The sequence below is a fragment of the Perca fluviatilis genome, chromosome 4, assembly GCF_010015445.1.
Source record: "Perca fluviatilis chromosome 4, GENO_Pfluv_1.0, whole genome shotgun sequence".
Taxonomy (NCBI): domain Eukaryota; kingdom Metazoa; phylum Chordata; class Actinopteri; order Perciformes; family Percidae; genus Perca; species Perca fluviatilis.
In genome coordinates this window covers 22,252,695-22,266,829 of record NC_053115.1, presented here as the reverse complement: position 1 = coordinate 22,266,829, position 14,135 = coordinate 22,252,695, and the positions used below count along the sequence as shown (strand labels likewise).

At 39.6% G+C, this 14,135-nt stretch overlaps 1 protein-coding gene across 4 annotated transcripts; it reads left to right on the top strand.

Moving 5' to 3' along the window:
• The first annotated feature begins 210 nt into the window (after positions 1–210).
• On the top strand, positions 211–14,100 carry LOC120557369 (poly(rC)-binding protein 2-like). Of its 4 annotated transcripts, none has more exons than XM_039797633.1 (14): positions 211–380; positions 1,224–1,259; positions 1,828–1,950; positions 4,309–4,332; positions 4,428–4,460; positions 4,633–4,749; positions 4,867–4,998; positions 5,173–5,301; positions 6,092–6,166; positions 7,494–7,535; positions 8,602–8,674; positions 9,457–9,509; positions 9,800–9,969; positions 12,834–14,100. In XM_039797633.1, the coding sequence occupies exons 2-14, from the start codon at positions 1,248–1,250 to the stop codon at positions 12,868–12,870; spliced, it is 1,020 nt and encodes a 339-aa protein (XP_039653567.1). In that variant the 5' UTR covers positions 211–380; positions 1,224–1,247; the 3' UTR covers positions 12,871–14,100. The 4 variants fall into 4 exon arrangements, with proteins under 4 accessions (XP_039653567.1, XP_039653566.1, XP_039653569.1 ...); XM_039797632.1 differs by having other exon boundaries at positions 8,575–8,674; XM_039797635.1 differs by lacking the exon at positions 1,224–1,259 and having other exon boundaries at positions 8,575–8,674.
• The last annotated feature ends 35 nt before the right edge of the window (positions 14,101–14,135 follow it).

The window sequence follows — 14,135 nt, the reverse complement described above, 5'->3', positions numbered from 1 at the left end:
AACACTGTTTTGACGTTTTAAACCAATGTAACAAATGTTTCTATTGTGCGCAATAACTTATTTTTTAATTACATCTCTTAATTTTAACTGCCATATTATAGCATAATGTACAAATGTGCTACCATAACATGTTCTATTATACGTGATTTTGAGATGCCTTTGGGTCAGGATGGGGGTTTGGGTTGGGTGAAAGGGGAAAGTTCAGGGGTTATAATTGTGTTGTCTTTGTGTAAAGGAGTGGAGCTCGATCTCACATCACTCTTCCCTCTTCCCCGAGTCCTTTCTAAACTCTCCCCCGGGTTTCTACCCTCCCGAACCTCTCCCCTTCTACCCTTACAACCCCAACCCTCCCCCCAGGCAGGTACCAGCACGCGAATCAGGTGAGTTTTATTCTGATGTTTGGTGTTATTATATTTGTTGTTATAATCAGAAGTAGCGGAAAGAAATCGCGCCCAGCCAGCAGCTAGCGGCTGCTTGAACCAGCATGCTAACAGGCCGCATGATGATGAGCACGCAGTCTACGTACAGAATGATTCGGCTAGCTTAGCTAGCTAGGCACGGAGAAGTTTGATTTTAATGTTGCCTTTTTTAAAACCGCTGTCTGCTGTTTAGCGCCTGTACTTAGTCAAAAAAGCACATAACTACCATGCCACGAAGGCTGTCGATATTTTGTCAGCCATTAATACATTTGACTAATTAAGCTAGCTAACTAGCTAGCTTTGCTAAGTAACACACGCATGCTCCATTCATTTTCCCAGCACGGTGAGCAACCAACATGCTAAATGGCTAACCGACGTACAAAAAGCGTTAATAGTAATGGACTTACTTTTAACTGAACAACACACGCGAAGTATGCATTTAAATGTCTGCTTTTCTTACTGACAAGTATGTAAATGTATTTTACGAAATATATGAAACTGTAGGAGAGTGATTATCAGCACATTTGTTGACAAACTTGAATCACATAACGTTACAAGCCATATAATTTTCGGTTAGCATGGAGATGGATTCCATGCTAATGTACTTGTTTGAAATCAGATAACTTAGGTCTAGCAGTATTCAGATGTTTAAAAATAAACGCACCAAACTAACAGCGTGTAGTTGGCACAGTGAAAGTGAGTCCTAAGCTATTTCCTATTATTCATCGTAGTACGCATCAGTTTTCATAAATCTTAACGTTAGCATGAGCTGTGACACAGATTTATCATATTCTCTTTGAATAGGTTCATTAAGAAGAAATTTGTCTAATGGAAAACCAGGTATAATCATCATCATATTTGCAAATTTGTCGTTAAATTTTACACATTTAGCCAAAGTTTGTTATGTTACAATGTCTAGTGTGATATGACCGGATGTTTTGACACAATTTATAAGGTAATTGCTTAGCGAACTGTGTAAATGGGCCTTTAAATACTGTAATACTGACATTTAAATTTGTGGCCACGTATAGTAACGTAATACCTGATGCTGAGAACAGACCTTTCTCTAGTGATAGCCTATTCTAACGACGTTAATCAATAAGTCAGAAGTTGTATATTGGCCTTGCTACGATTTAATTAACGTTACCACATAAGAGCACTGTATGCTATAGCAAGATGTTTTGTATTTACCACTTTGTTGACCACATGTAAGTCAGTGTTTACAGGCCACTTTTTATCTAAGCTTTATATATGCACACCACGTCTTACTTTTGTTTTCCACTTTCATGTTAAGGTTTTTTTTCTTTACTGAGTTGCAATTCAGGCTTTTCATATAATCATCCTTGGTTTATAGTTTTTTTTTTTGTTTTGTTTTGTTTTTTTGTTTTTGTCTGCTATGTCCCTTTAGATCCATCTCGGTGACCAAATACCCCAGTTCTGTACGGACGCCCAGGTTGCAGTTATGGACTCCGGTGTGATTGAAGGAGGGCTCAATGTCACCCTTACCATTAGGTTGCTAATGCATGGCAAGGTGAGGTCCCCCATCAGCTGCTAGTGGCACTCAATAGTAAATTACATTACATTTATGGAAATGAAGTTCCCCAGGGATGTATAAAGGACAGGGACTTTGATGTGAATAGTAAGGGCATGTTCAGACCAACGAAAACAATCCTGCGATTCGACTGTCACTTAAAGCTAGTGTAGTTTCTGTCACCCCCATGAGGAGTTCTGAGTAATGACAACAACACTGTGGGTGGATTCACATGACGCAAGCCTTCAGTAATCACACATCACCTCCACCCCTCCTCCACGCAGATGCTTTTGAAGTATTGTTTATCCAATCAAATCAAGGCGAACACAGAAGATCAACTCATTTGGCAATGGCTTCAATGTTATGTACGTTCGTTAACATAAAGCAGTCGCGCACTATCTTTAAGTAGCCCATTTGTGATGTCCTGTTATTTAACCCCCAATGTAGCACGAGTAGATATTATATTTCGCAATTATTGTTTTCCGTCAGATTGCTTATAGATCTCAATATTTTCAACTTGAAGCGGTTTCATTTCACAGATAAAGAGAGAAAAGAGATGGGAGGGACTGTGCTTTGTTGTTACAGGAAACATTCAGCTGTTACACCAACTCCTGGGAAGTTGGTGCTTGTGTTTCGTTTTTTTACCCTCATAGTGTTTTAAAACTTTCTTGTGGCAGCAACAGGTATGTTTACTGTTAACTGTACGGGACTCTCACACAGCCTCATAATGGACTGCCAAGTCTGTTCGCTGGTTACATGACTTAAATGTAGCCTAACTCCTATTTTCCACCGGGCGCGTCTGCACTGCATTCAGTAGGCGCCGCGCCTTAAGCTGTTTGAAGAGACCATGTGCGCGCATTCACATAAAAGAGGCGGTGTTTGCACAGCACGACCAATCGCAAATCTACCAGAGCCGCATATTTTACATAAGAAGAGCAAACTATAATTCTACATAAATATGAAAAACACAGACACGGTTTTACAGGCAAAACGCAATACAGTCGCTGCTCCCTAAAACGAGAAGGAAAGCTGGCAGAAAAAGCTGACGCTATTACGCGTAAATCACAAAGCTTTTCAATATCACTTCCCCATCAGTCAGGCACAAGATCTGACCATAATTACACTTGTGCTTTCCATAAACTGTCGTTGCTTTAGCCTATTATTTCAGTTGCAACCCTGGCAGTGGTAAGCGATCGTTAAAGCAAATAAAAAATATAAAAACATAATTCAAACCGAACTGTGGCATTGGCAACACACGGCTCAAGAAGCTGACAAATGGCCTATACGTAATTCCCTCCGCTGAAAATCTATATCTCTCATAATAATACCCATCAGGGAATGTTAACGGGGTTACTGCTCTCTAAATGTTTTAACTTTTATGAGCGCACCTCTCTCTCTCCGTGCACCGAGCTCCACCGGATCTGCTAAGAACGGTGACGCCGTTATCAATTGAGTATTGATTGGTCAGTGGGCAGTGCTTTTACACCGGTTGACCTCTAATCTCGAACATAACCTGGTCCCGAGCAGGTTAGGTGTTTAGCATAAGTTACCACTGCGATTAAACCCGGTAACAAGTGATCCACCGTCGTGATACACAAAACCCTGGGTTGAACCTGAAGTTACCTCGTTAATGTCAAATCTTGCTTTGTAGTACAGGCCTCTGTTCTTCTTGTTGTAGTGTTGGAAAGCCAAATAGCCTGTTGTGTATTTGTGTTTTTCATTGCCTGATAAACTAGGCAAGCTGTAGCTAAAGAGGTTAGACCGGTCCAACTCTGCTAGTAAACTCTAACTACATTTACGTGCACATATATGTTCAGGTTTTTGCCATTATTCCAAAGAAGACAATATTCAGACTAAGCTGATTACATGGCTTATGAAAGTGAATATTCCACATACATTCCCATTTACATGCAGCCATGCAAAAAGAGGATTTCTTTTAAAACGTTTTCCACCGTTGGCTGACTTGTTCGAACACAGCGTCCCTCTTTCATTCCTACTGCCTTCTTAAAAAGTTGGTGTTGCAGTGCTTGTGCAACTTGAAAAACCTGTGTATCAATGTTTAAGTGTAGGTGTGTTTCTCCTTCCGACCAGAATTTTCTTTTTGGCATGCATCTCTACCGCAGCTTTGCCAACTGTTTACTAGTTGGTTTGTGTACAACAACCATAGCAATGCACAGAGCTGACTGTAAGGCCATAAACCGCTGCAAACAAAATATGCCGTTGACATGACCCATATCAAATTCAGAATATTGTATAATAAACATATATGTATATAATATATGTATAGTAAACTTATTGAACGATGGGTGTAAAAAAATGTATCAGTCTAATGAAATGTTGTCTCTCTTCCTATTTTAGGAAGTCGGAAGTATTATTGGAAAGGTAAGCTGCTGTTTAATATAACAGAAATTTTGATTGTCTATTGTTATTTGAAAATCTGTGTTTTAAGTGATGAGTGACTGATTCTCTGCTAATAGAAAGGTGAATCTGTGAAGAAGATGAGAGAAGAGGTGAGTTTTTTTTATTTTATTTTTTTTTATTTCTTTCCTGTAGTTATAGCAAAGTACAACAGGATATAATGTAATTACTAAAAGCCCACAGCTGGCAAATTTGATTTTACTATGGGAACTCTTACAAATTTCCTCCTTTTTTTTTAATTCCTTGCTTTTCTCTTGTCTGTAGAGTGGGGCTCGCATCAACATCTCTGAGGGCAATTGTCCTGAGAGGATCATTACTTTGGCAGGTCCAACCACCGCCATCTTTAAAGCATTCTCCATGATTATTGAAAAGCTGGAAGAGGTAGGGCACAATTTATGCTGACTAATGGATTCACCGGTCAGCAGCAACCACCCCAAACACAAACTAGATTAACCTTCCTCTTAATATTGTGTTATTTATTTTTTTTTTTTTTTACAGGACATAAGCAGCTCAATGACAAACAGCACAGCTACCAGCAAGCCCCCAGTGACCCTACGCATTGTGGTGCCTGCCAGCCAGTGTGGCTCCCTCATCGGGAAAGGTGGCTGCAAGATCAAGGAAATTCGAGAGGTATGTATCGAGAACAGCATGTAATACCAAACCTATGAAACAAAACCATGCAAGCCCCAATCCCTCAGCATTAGCTGATTGTCAACTTTCTACCTGTAGAAAAAAGTAAATCAAACACTGATACACAGCAGGTCTTGAATTGTCATCTTATTTCACTCCGTTTGTGTGTTCCAGTCAACTGGTGCTCAGGTACAAGTGGCAGGAGACATGCTCCCCAACTCCACAGAGCGAGCCATCACCATCGCTGGTACTCCCCAGTCGATAATTGAGTGTGTGAAGCAGATCTGTGTGGTCATGCTTGAGGTAAGCAGACTCATGAAAGCTATGAAGCCAATGAAGTGGCAGCTGTTAACCTGTAAATAAATTATGTAAAACAGTGTGATCTCTGGGTTTTTGGCTGCTGTGTTTTGGATTTGGACCGGCGGTAGATGCATAGACTGTGGGTACGTCCCAGGTTGTTAAATTGCGGAGTAAAATGACCCGGAAGTAGTTAAGTGGCAGCCATAATAAGAGCTGTTGGAATTGTGTGAGTGATAAGAAAAGGCGCTTTAATGCCTCATTTGTTATTTCCTTTAGCATAGGACACACTGCATCATCCTTTACAATGCGGTCCCACAAGTCTTTGCAGCAACATAATTTAAAGTGACGCATCACCATTTGGCCATTCATAATCAGAGGTCATTAAGGTGTGCCGTAGTGCTGGCCGTAATCCTGTACCATTTATTTTATTTACTTTATTTAGACATTGCAACACTAGTAGTAGTAGTAGTAGTAATAATAATAATAATAATAATAATAATAATAATAATAATAATGTACTTTATGATACTGTTTTGAGGGGTTAATAAATCGGGTAATGCAAGAGCTTTACTCTCCGACTAGTGTGAATATGCGATATTCAACAACGTTATCACATATTTTCCTCATCGTGCAGCCCTACTTTCATGTTGATATACTTGTAGGTACATTATTGCAGGTACAAGCAGTGGTGTACTAAATTTGTAATTTAAAAACTATTTTTAGATTTTGCGACAATTCTCTGATAACATGGTTTGTAATGTAATTACACATCCACCTTCTTTGTCTCCTACAGTCTCCCCCTAAGGGGGTCACTATCCCCTACCGACCCAAGCCTTCAGGATCCCCCGTCATCTTTGCAGGTGGACAGGTACATATGACATAGGATGACACCTTTACAATCATGAAGTTATTTATTTAATTTTTTTGGTCGGTGGTGGGTTATTGCTTCACTTGTGTAATTTTGGCTTATATATATGGGATGCATGTTTGTGAAGAATATTATATGAGCTTGAAAATCTTGATGTGTGATAAAAGGCTCAGAATATACTTGACTTAAAGTAAAAAATTACTTGAATGGTAATTCCAGTTTTGATCCTCGTACATGATTGGTCCCATGGCATGAAAATTTCACTTTGAGGTTTTTTAACATTAATATGAGTTCCCCCAGCCTGCCTATGATCCCCCAGTGGCTAGAAATGGCGATAGGTGTAAACTGAGCCCTGGGTATCCTGCTCTGCCTTTTGAGAAAATGAAAGCTCAGATGGCTGATCTGGAATCTCCTCCGTCATAAGGAGCAAGGTTACCTCCCCTTTCTCTGCTTTGCCCGCCCAGAGAATTTGGCCCACCCATGAGAGAGAGACATGGCTTTCAAACAAGCAAAGTGGCAGTTGGTCAAGGCCACAAACACCCCCACGTCTCTCCTCCTCAATAGCTACAGATACAGAAATGGCACATACTAAGGAAAGCTCATTGTGGGACTGGCTCTAGTGGCTGTAATTCTGCACCAAGGCTGAATTTCGGGAAAGAGACTTCAGATACAGTATTAGGGGACCACTAAGGTCTATATAAAAGCATCCAAAGAGCACCATGTCATGGGACCTTTTTAAGAGGAGCTGTGGAGTGTATTTAAGTTAAGAAGCTGTTGCAATCTGAGCTGCTTATGCTAATTGTTTTGAATAGAGTATTAACCGCTTTAGTTGTCCGATGACCATGAAACATTTTCTCTGGAGGCAGTTTGTTATAGGGCCTTCTCTCTGTATGTTTCCCCCAAATGTTTTATTCTTTTGAGCATTAGGTTTCTTCAGCATTAGGCCAATTTCCCACTGTTGGTCTGAACCAAAAGGCTTTCTGCTGCTTGTTGGCCTATTATTACAAGGTCTTTAATCTGACTAAATACCTTTTTTTTGTTAGTTTTTTTTTGTTTTTGTTTTTTTATACTTTGAAAAGAAGAAAATCTCTTTGGTTTTCCTTAATTCCACTGTAATGTCTCTAAAGATTTCTCTTTTCCCAGAAATGTGGAGACTTTGGACAAGACGTGTTGATTTTCTTAAATGATAATAGTTCAGAATAGGCTTTCATATGTTGGAGTCTTTATGGGAGATTTATATATTGGAGCGATAAGAGAGAGCTGGAAGGGGTAATGTGACCAAAATCAGATGTGAGGCCTATGAAAGCTTTGTTTTTATTTGTTTCAGGCATATGCCGTACAAGGACAGCACGCGATTCCACAGCCAGATGTAAGTGCAGTAGACGTTATGACCGCCCACTACTCCTACCTATAATTACATCTGTCATGTAGCTAAACATGCCCCTAATTTGATTTTTGACTTACTATTATCAGATTGTGTAACAATTTAGAGAGTGGCACTGTTAGTACTTCTGTTTGTATAGTTCCTCAGTTGACTGGCAGTCAGTTGTTAATTAAACTGACATTTGTTGTTTGTGTTTGTCCAAACTCTCCACTATTCCATGAATAATAGCTGTTCCTGCTGCTCAATCTTTTCTGTTTTTTTTTTTTCTCCCTTTTTCATCTTGTTTTACGTGTCATTCATTAGTTTGTCCCAGATAAATGTTATTTTATTCCCCCTCTTCATTAACCATTCAACCTTCATTATTACTTTGTGCTCTGCCCACTTGTCTTTCAACTAAATTAATCTTTCCTTCTTTTTGTAATGAGCTTTCAGTGTTCCATCAGGAGCATTGGATATTATAGACTGTATATTATTAGTCTTACTTGCCACTGAATATTGGCAACAGAGTAAACATGGTAACATTTATATAGTTTAGTGGGATTATGTTTGTGTAATTAGTGTGCCACTGCTTATGGCAGTTTTTGTTAATTTAAACTAGAATCTGTTAAGACTGACACAGAAACCTTAAGTCCTCCCTTCCAGCATTGTGGTGATAACTGGTAAAGTGTGATGCTAAATTGAGATTGTCTCAGTTCATGTTTGGGTCTTGTATTGGTGATAATTAGGAAATCACCTGCATAATGAGAGCTCCCTCCTTTTGTGTATTGTGACCTTTTCCTGACCCTGAAGACTGTGAGAAAGCATTACCAAGAGATGCAGCCTGCACTTTGGAGGAATACCTATGGGGTACCCCACATAGACAATCCATAAAACGCAATGATTTTCAGACACCTGAGTAGAGTTTTGTGAAAGAATAAGAGGTTCTTTGTGTAGCTGTCTGTACTGACTGTGATTTGTTTCGTTCTGTTTTTCCTTCTTCCTGTGTTTTCCATTTCTCTCCCTGCCTTCTCTCTCACTCTCACAGTCTTCCTCTGCTGCTATCTCTCCACAGCTAACCAAGCTACACCAGCTGGCTATGCAGCAGAGCCCCTTCCCCATCGCACCAAGCAACCAGGGATTCACTGGTATGCAGCACAACAAGGCCCATAGACTTTCATACAATATGTTTTCAACTTGTCAGCCCCAAAAGTCAGAATTTGTTGGACACGAGCACCAAATCATATATGATGTTTCGCTCCTCAAACGTATTTGAAGATCTCAGATTTAGACTCAAAAAACAACGTAATAATGATTTATGCATCATTTGTAAGGCACCCTGATTGCCCAGAGAAATAACAACCCGCTGTACACTGGAAAGCATTTCAATCCAAAAATTTAAATTTTTTTTTATACCATCTCGGAGGCATACAGCTGGTCTTGTATTATACTGCATTGTGTAGGTGTTACTAATATTTTGTCCACCTCCTTGACATGTAATACATTATAATATAATCCAGTACAAACACAAACTACACACCAGATGTGAGGATAAGGAGGACAGATATTAAGCTTTGACTAAGTTGGAATTGATAACTTTGTTATCAGTGCTGCGTAATTATGGAACCTACGCAACTTCTAGGCAAGACCCGCCCTTCAATAGCATTCACACACTACTATTGGCCAGGCGTCCATTCTTATGCAAGGTAACGTAACCCGATTTGTTCAGGTCCTATCCCCTGACCAATCGGCTATCCTAACCTTAACCACTCAAGGTCAATGCCTAACCCCAACCAATCGAGCTGCTTGTAGGGCGGGACTTGCCTAGAAGTTATGTGGGATCCATAATAACGCATCAGTGCTTCTGAATTAGTTTCTCATTTGATATTCTGTCATCCAAGTTCTACACACTTTCCCACACATTTTCCAGGGATAGATGCTTCTGCTCAAACCAGTTCCCATGAGATGACCATTCCAAATGATGTAAGTGCTTCAAAAAGTCAATTTTTATCACTGTTAAACGGTTAAAGTTGAGGCGTGTTTTCTCCTCTACAATACTGTTGTATACATGTTAATTATGCTGAATGTTTGACTGGGATTAAATCCACAAAAAATAAAAAAATAAATGGTGCTTGACCACCTTTTGTGTATAAAAAATCTGTATTCAAGCTAGTTAACTCAAAGTTGCTACCTTTTTACCAGAGGCATGTGTTCATTGTGTTATTCAGGGTCTAATTATTCCCACTTAACTTTCATCATCTTCCACACTACAGCTGATCGGGTGCATCATCGGCCGCCAGGGATCCAAGATCAATGAGATCAGGCAAATGTCGGGCGCCCAGATCAAGATTGCGAATCCAGTGGATGGATCAACTGACCGCCAGGTCACCATCACAGGCTCACCCGCCAGCATCAGTCTGGCAGAGTACCTCATCAACGCCAGGTAAGATAATCAGTTATACAGTATACTGTGTTGGCTACCAACAGGTGTTTCATTCTGTCACATTTTCTAACCAACAACATTGCATTAGCTGGGTTACATTTAGTTTTACTAAAAGGCAAATTATTTCCCTGCGTCAGTTCAGGTTGTTTAAATTGTAGTCTATAATTGTTTAAGGAAACCTACTAGAGGGGCAGTTTTTTGGCAGTTTGCAGATTATCTGTATTGGCATTTTATTATAATAGATAAAGTTAATAAATTAAAAAGTGTGTTACTTTAGCTCCGCTAAAGCTCTGTGTCTGTCCTTCTGCTTCAGTTTCACTCACCACTGAGTCTGACTTAATGTCCCATCCTATCTGACTATCTTTTACTGTGTATAATGTTAAAGTTTCTAATTTATTAAATAATTGCTCAAGGCATTTAAACAAAGTTTTGTTAAGTATGTAACATTCCAAAATCTAAATGCACACTTGCACAGTTCCAAAAATCAGTTATCTGTTAACCACTAATAATCGGTATCGGCCTTGAAAAACCAGCATCGGTCGATCCCAAAAACCTACAGTTTCTTTGGTCTACCTGATCAGATTTCTACTAAGAATAAAATGCAAGAGCTGCAAGCTGTATCGTTTTTATTTATTTATTTTGGATATGTGTTCAAATGATTTGGTTAATGGTATTCTCTAGCTACTGCTAATCATACTTTGTTGTTGCTAGCTCTGTCAGTCTATACTTGTGCTTTCCCCCTTATTTTACCCTTCACTTGGCTCCACATCACACCATCAGACTAGAGATGTGATTATTTTTTTTTACATTTTTGTTTTTTTAATTGGATTGACACATTTATTTCTAATGAAGTTTTGTGTTTTTGATCACATACCTGAGTGGTCCGCCTCCCCCACCCTTACCCTACTCCTACCGCTACCCCCCCCCCCATTGCTCACAGCCTGCCCTGTGACCCATCCCGACTGTGTTGTCCCTCTCTCCTTGTCTCTCTTTCTACAGTGTAGAGTCCTCTAAACCTCCTCCCTCCTCCTCCTTGAACCCTGAACAGACCAGCCTGTGCCCTCCCTCCACCTCTACTACTACTACTACCACTACTACTACTACTACCACCACCTCCTCTGCTGTTATCTCTTCCTCCTCCTCCTCCTCTTCCTCCTGTGTGGTGCCCCCCTCAGCCTCCATTCCTCTGTCCTTGTTGGCTCCAGGGCCGCCTCCTCCCTCCTCTTCCTCCTCCTCTTCCTCCTCCACTGATTCCCTGCTCCCCAGCTCTCCTGCCTGTGTTTCAAGTCTCCTCAGTCTCAAGCCCCTCCCCCTCCTGGCCCTCCATGTTGTCAGTGGGCCCAGTAACCCCACACACCCAATACCCACTGAGCCCAAAATCACCCCAGAGCTGAGCTCAAAGTCTAAAAGGCGAAGGCTTTCCCCTTACTAACAAAGGAAACATAAGTCATCTACTACTAAAGTACTGACAATGCTCTGTTGTCTGTTCCTGCATTTGCTTTTATATCTGGCTGTGCCACGCTTACCACAGAAAACAAATGCACACAAACAAGTGTTAAACAGCCAGACAGATGGTTGCTGCCATATTTATAAAATAGATATATGTAGCTTGATTTGGCCTGTGTCTTAAAGAAATGACATGTCGAGTGTATTATATTTTTAAATGACGTTGAGCTTAGCATGGACAGTGCATTATTTCACTGATTTTACTAAAGCATTTCTCTCTTTGTGTAATCTCTGCTCAGGTAGCGGCTCTCTTTAAGATGTCACATTGTATTAATGGGAAATGTTTTCTTGTAGTGCATTTGAAGTGACAGTTGTTCGCTGTTATAATGGAGAGTACATTTATCATGATTTTATTTTTGCTTATATAAAAAGCAATTGTAATTTCTATTCCAAGTAAATCTGCCCTCAGGTATCAAAGGCATCAAACCACCTTTTTTTTATTTAGATAATTTTGATGTGAAAACCATCTTAATTTAAAAGGAATAGTTCAACACTTTGGGAAATGCTGATTTTCTTCTTGTTGCAAGAAAGATGAGCAGATGAATACCAAGTGTAAAAACAACACATTGTGGTATTAAAGGGGTTTTATGAGGGTTACGGGGGTGGCAGACTATTGTTTTGCCTGGCAACCTCTCAGTGACGACAAGACTTGAGCAAGTCAATGGCTAAGGGAGCTGTTGGCCTGGGGCTAAGAACGCATTCACACTGGAACAATCCTAGCACATTCCAAGTGGGCTAACCCCGACTTTAGCCTGGGGCTTGCTGGCCCTTAACACTTAATCCGTGGCTAGTATAAGTGCAGTGTGAGTCGTATATCCCTGGGCTTAGGTTAACCCTGGGTTAACAATGTATCTGTGAAAAGGGGCTAAATTAGCCCAGGGTCAACTCTTAAGGATAGCTGCAGTGTGAAAATCCCTTTACTGAATGTGTTAGTTTTTGAGCTGTGCTGGTAGTCAGATTTTGTTATCTTTGGACAGAATAAGGCTAGCTGTTTCCACCTGTTTCCATTTCTTTATGCTAAGCTGAGCTAACAGGCTGCTATCAAGCTTTATTCTCTGCAAGAATGCGAATAAGCATGTTTCTCAAGATGTCACAGCTCCATTAGTCCACAACACTTTAAGTATCAGTTTGAGATCTGTCTAGGCTAATCATTGACAAGAGGAGCAGCCAAACTGAACTTAAGATCTTTTTTTATATATCCGAGCATTCATTTTCTTAAATAAATGTAATAATATATCTCCTTATCTAGCATTGTATTCTAATAATGTAATATACAGTAAATTACATTTGTCTGTCTGATTGCATGCCTTATTCTCTCTCCCTCCCTGGTTTCCGGGTGTGTCTCTCTGTCTCTCCAGGCTTTCCTCTGAGGCTACAGGACTGGCAGCCAACTGATAAGATGCTGCATCTGCACTAAATCACACTTTTATATCATCGGTCACCATAAAGCAGTCAATGCAACTATCCAACTTAAGAGTTTATATATTATGCTGCCTCTTCCTCATTTGAAATCATGTCAACCGCCACTGATTTGATCCTCTGAGTTCTTTATTTATTTCATTTGTTTTGGTTTTAGTCAAAAGAAACAAACCATTAGGTTTTTAATTCCCTTTTTTGAGTCCAGTTGGATGTTTTAATGATTTATTAGACTTTCTTTTTTTCTTCTTTTTTTTTTTTTAAATGGATCACTTAGCTCTCTTCCCTTTTTTCTTTCTTTGCCATCACAGAGGAGTAGAGTTGGAAAACTCTGAATAGGCATATAGATTTAGTTGTGTACAGTCAGTTTTTTCTTTAAAAAAGAAAAGACAAAAAAGGAAAAATAAAAAAAGTATCAAAAATAAGAATAGAGTGACTGTTTTATTCTGTTTATATATACACGCCCCTTTTTTTTTTTACCCATTTCCACAAAGTACGTCTGTCTATTTTATGTCCATACTCACTTGGTTTAAATATACTAAGCATTCTCCCCCTTTGTCACCTTTTCAATTTGAAGTGCATGTAACATGGATTACACTCGTCTCACTGAGAATACAGTACGTAGCTGTACAATGCACTGTCACTGATATTTGGTTATGAAGACAACTGTTCTGACGATTGAATTTATACAGATAATTTAATGTGTATTACTACACATATTACTTTTCCCATCCCCTACATGTCATTCCTGTTTTTCCCCTCTCCTAGTCCTGAGATCATATGTTGATATTTTGCTGGGATGGGAGGTTTTTGGGGGATTTGGGCTTGGCTCTAGGGATCGGAAGCAGAGGGTTGTCCTCGCTTTTTTTGTAAAGACTGATATATACTAAAAAAAAAAAAATGTTGGAATATTTGTTTTAAATGGAGGAAATATTTTTTTTTTAAACTACCAAAGGGGTATTAACTCCTGGACACTGACTGACCTGTCTATTAGATGTGATGAGGCTGAAATCATTGAAGCTCTGGAACTAGACCAAGAAAGGGTTGTGAGTTAACACTAGTTTCCTGCTCTTTGCTTTGCTCAAGTCAGAAAATTATTTTATTTTTTATTTGCAGGAAAGAAAAACTTTTGTGCACGTTTTTGAGACTGTAGACCTGGGTGCCACAACATTGTTACAGAAATAAAGATGTGAAATGCTCAAACCACAACTTGTCTTGGGAATTTTGTCACTGGCTGAAATATA